At 49.9% G+C, this 3222-nt stretch overlaps 1 protein-coding gene across 1 annotated transcript in view; it reads left to right on the top strand.

The window, feature by feature from the left end:
* ZMAT2 (zinc finger, matrin-type 2) overlaps positions 1-1411 on the top strand; it is a gene marked incomplete at its 5' end in the record, with an annotated part of 6547 nt that extends 5136 nt beyond the window's left edge. The window contains one exon of the mRNA XM_009696599.1: positions 782-1411. Within this exon, the coding sequence (XP_009694901.1) occupies positions 782-925 (144 nt within the window). The remainder of the gene's footprint in view (positions 1-781) is intronic.
* Positions 1412-3222: the final 1811 nt, after the last annotated feature.

Here is a 3222-nt window from a genome sequence, read left to right as displayed (position 1 = left end):
GATCTGTTTGGGGGAGGTAGGAGACAGGCACCCCAGCAGTTCTGGGAGTGCTGTGGGTTGAAAAGCTACTGCCAGTCAATGTATGGCAACAAAGAAATCAGCAGCAACTTTTGTGTAGCTTTCTCCAGGGCACGGCTGTCTTCAGGAGCTGCGGCACTGTGGATGGTGATGGGAATGGCAGGAGCAGTTGCTAAGTTGGGAGCCAAAGCCATGTTTCTATGTCGCCTGGTACAAGTCTGGCGTTCTTCCAGGGCTTGTGATCCTTGCAGAGCAAAACACTTTGATTAGAGCAGTGCAAACTCTTTGATGCCAACCCCCCCCCCCGAAGCTGCTCAGAGCTTCAGCTTCTGTTCCAGTGAGCAGCTGTCACTCTGCCAGGCTGAAAGCCAACAGGCAGCAACATTCAGCATCGCAGTCACTGGAACGGGGCATCGTATGAGAAGGGCTTCCTGCTTTAGAAACAGCTCCTTCTTGCTTCAGTGTTGATTCCAAACGAACTTCTGACATTTGTTCGGAAGAGAGAGTTCCATAACACTTCTTTTTGGCTACATCTTTTGTGTGTGACTCTGCTCTTGGGGTGGTAGGTGGGGTGGGCTGGAGACAGTGGGAAACCTCTTCCTCAGAGACAACAGGCCAGGATTTCTGCTGGCTACTTTATTTCCTCAAACACAACATGAATGCTCTTGGTAGGACTTGGGTTAACTGCATAGTGCCTGGTGTCTCAAAAGCTTACTCAGCTCGAGATGTTCAAATTATTTTGCTGTTGTGTCCCTTGCTGCAGGAGGAGAAGGCCAAAGCCTACAAGAAGGAGAAACAGAGAGAGAAGAAAAGGCGGGCGGAGGAAGATTTGACATTTGAAGAGGATGATGAAATGGCAGCCGTGATGGGTTTCTCCGGTTTCGGCTCAACCAAAAAGAATCACTGAGCAGCTCTGGACTCTCCTCTTTCTTGAAACAGATTGTTTTTACCCAGGGGACTCTGGATAACTCTTAAAAGACTTGATTGAGGACTTGTATGTAAATCTCCCAGTAGAAGTTGGCTGGAGGAGTCGAGAAGCGATTCCATGCTCTACCTGTGCTGCAGAACAAGCTCCGCCTGTCATTAGCTTCCCATCTCCTTCTGTGTCCTAGATCTGGCTGCCCATCACTGCTCTATGGCCTTGTGTGTGCAGGGAAGTGTTCTGCTGGGTACGTTTTTGTGTCAATAAAGTGCAACAGTCTGTACAGGTGGCCTGGTTCAGGATTAATCTAATTGTCAACCAGGCATCGTTGTTCTGGGCCCTAGTTGTTCTAGGTGTCAACCGAGCTGTGTGTTTGAGACGCAGGGAGTGATTCACTTTCTTTTTGGATGATGTAACTAAAGGAAATGTGCCGCAGCAAGCGGTGTTGAGCGGTACAACCTGCATCTTTATGGCTTGTGCTGAGCAGAGCTGGTGGCTGCTTGGAGTCTGGGTCACCGAATCTTTCCTGTGTATTTTATCTACAAGGGATACTTCCCTGCTTTTCTTTGTGTTTCGTCCTATAACTTTGATATCTTTAAGGCAGGGGAGAAATGCCTCCCCACAACTGATCTAGGATACAGCGAGTGAAAGAAAGGTGTGTGCAATTTGCCAGAAATAAATGGATCGTTTTAATGGGTCCTTTGGTGAGAGTTTGATTCCTTCTTTATTTTGAGAGCTTCTGTCTCCCACCGAGAAGAGCTGCTGCTGTCTCCCAAGCTGCGCAGAGCTGGTGGTGGCCTTCTGGGGACCTCGACGGAGGCAAAGGCAAGGCTTGTGCCCCCTTGTCTCTCGGCTCAGCTGCCCTGTGCAGGCAGTTGCCATCAGTCTTGGCTTTTTAAAGTAACTCTGGAGATGGGTGTAAGAAGATTTGAGGGGAAAGGGAAAGGGAGGACAGGACTGGGGACCTGCATTTCCATCAGGCAATCTGAGAGCAGGCTGGGCTGCGTTCCAGATTTTACCAGTCTTAGTATATTAAGGGCCATTTTTTTCCTGTCTACTGGCTGTCAGTGTCTTTTCACCTCTGCCCTCCCCTAAATCCACTTCATTTCTGCTTTTATTTACCTCAGTCAAACCTTGTGTGACTCATTTCTGTCTACGGTTAGGATTTATATTTTGCGTGGCTGGGTTTTCATAGCTCTGTCTCGCTCTCCTCTCTCTTTTTATGTATATTGATGAAATCCTTGCTCTTGCCCTTCTCTGTACTCATATGAAATTTCCAACCAGAGGAAGGCTGCAGTGTGTTTAGCCTGCTCTTTCTAATACATCTAGAACAAATCCTGTAATGTTGTGCTGCTGTTTTAATTCCTTAATCTTAGGCTGCTGACAGCTTCATTGCCTCAGGTCTTTCCGCTTCAATTCAGATTATAATCCCCGTTGAAGATGCTATTGAAATGATATATAGCCAGTCAGATACAACTGTCCTTGGAGGTTTGACCCTTTTAACTCAGCAATCCTTTGACTTCGGCGAACGCTCTCTGAGCACACGAGCTGGAAGGGCGACTTTCATTCCAGCCACGTACCTAGCGCTGTTCAGGCTGCGGCACGTGGCTTTGGCTGAATGGGAGAGAGGAGACGCTTGTGCCTTTGTGCCCTCCGGGGTGCAAAAGGGATGCTGCTGTGGTTTCATACGCATTAAAAGTTTAGGATGTTTCAGAGAAGATTTAGCAGCAGCCATTTTATCCCAGCTACCAGCTCTGCAGACAACCAGACCCTCGCTGCAGTCTGAATTTGGTTTGTGCTTCTGGGGAAGGGACTGAGGCTGAGGCTGCCCTGCACCCTCCCTCTCCCCCAGATTGTCACCTTGGAGCCCATTGCTGATGCCTTAGTTTCCCCACGGAGCATCCCACCGTTCTTGTCCATCCCACCACACCCAAGGGGCAAAGTGTGAAATGGCCAGCCCCCCAAAAAAACCTTCCTGTGATGGTCGGGGTTGTGCAGCCTCCTGCTGCCGGGCTGGAGCCTGCCCAGGCCTGACCCAGCCTTTCTGAGTGCCCTGCCCATCTCTGCCTGCCGCTCTCCATCCCTGGGAGATGGAGAGGAAATCCCTCCGCGGTTCGATGGAGTGGGAAAGGGCTTTCATTAATGAGATTCTTCTTTGGTAAAAAAACTGTTATACCCAAACTCCATCCCGAGGCCATCTACATCCTCTGGGCTGAAGCCCCAGCCCCAGTGTCTCCGCACTGCTGCTCCCACTGGTCCCAGCGCTGGGGCTGCTCTCGCCC

This window comes from Cariama cristata, unplaced genomic scaffold (assembly GCF_000690535.1).
Source record: "Cariama cristata isolate BGI_N322 unplaced genomic scaffold, ASM69053v1 scaffold27593, whole genome shotgun sequence".
In the NCBI taxonomy this organism is placed as follows: Eukaryota; Metazoa; Chordata; class Aves; order Cariamiformes; family Cariamidae; genus Cariama; species Cariama cristata.
The sequence above is the reverse complement of the archived record's forward strand: the minus strand, read 5'-3'. Positions and strand labels throughout refer to the sequence as shown.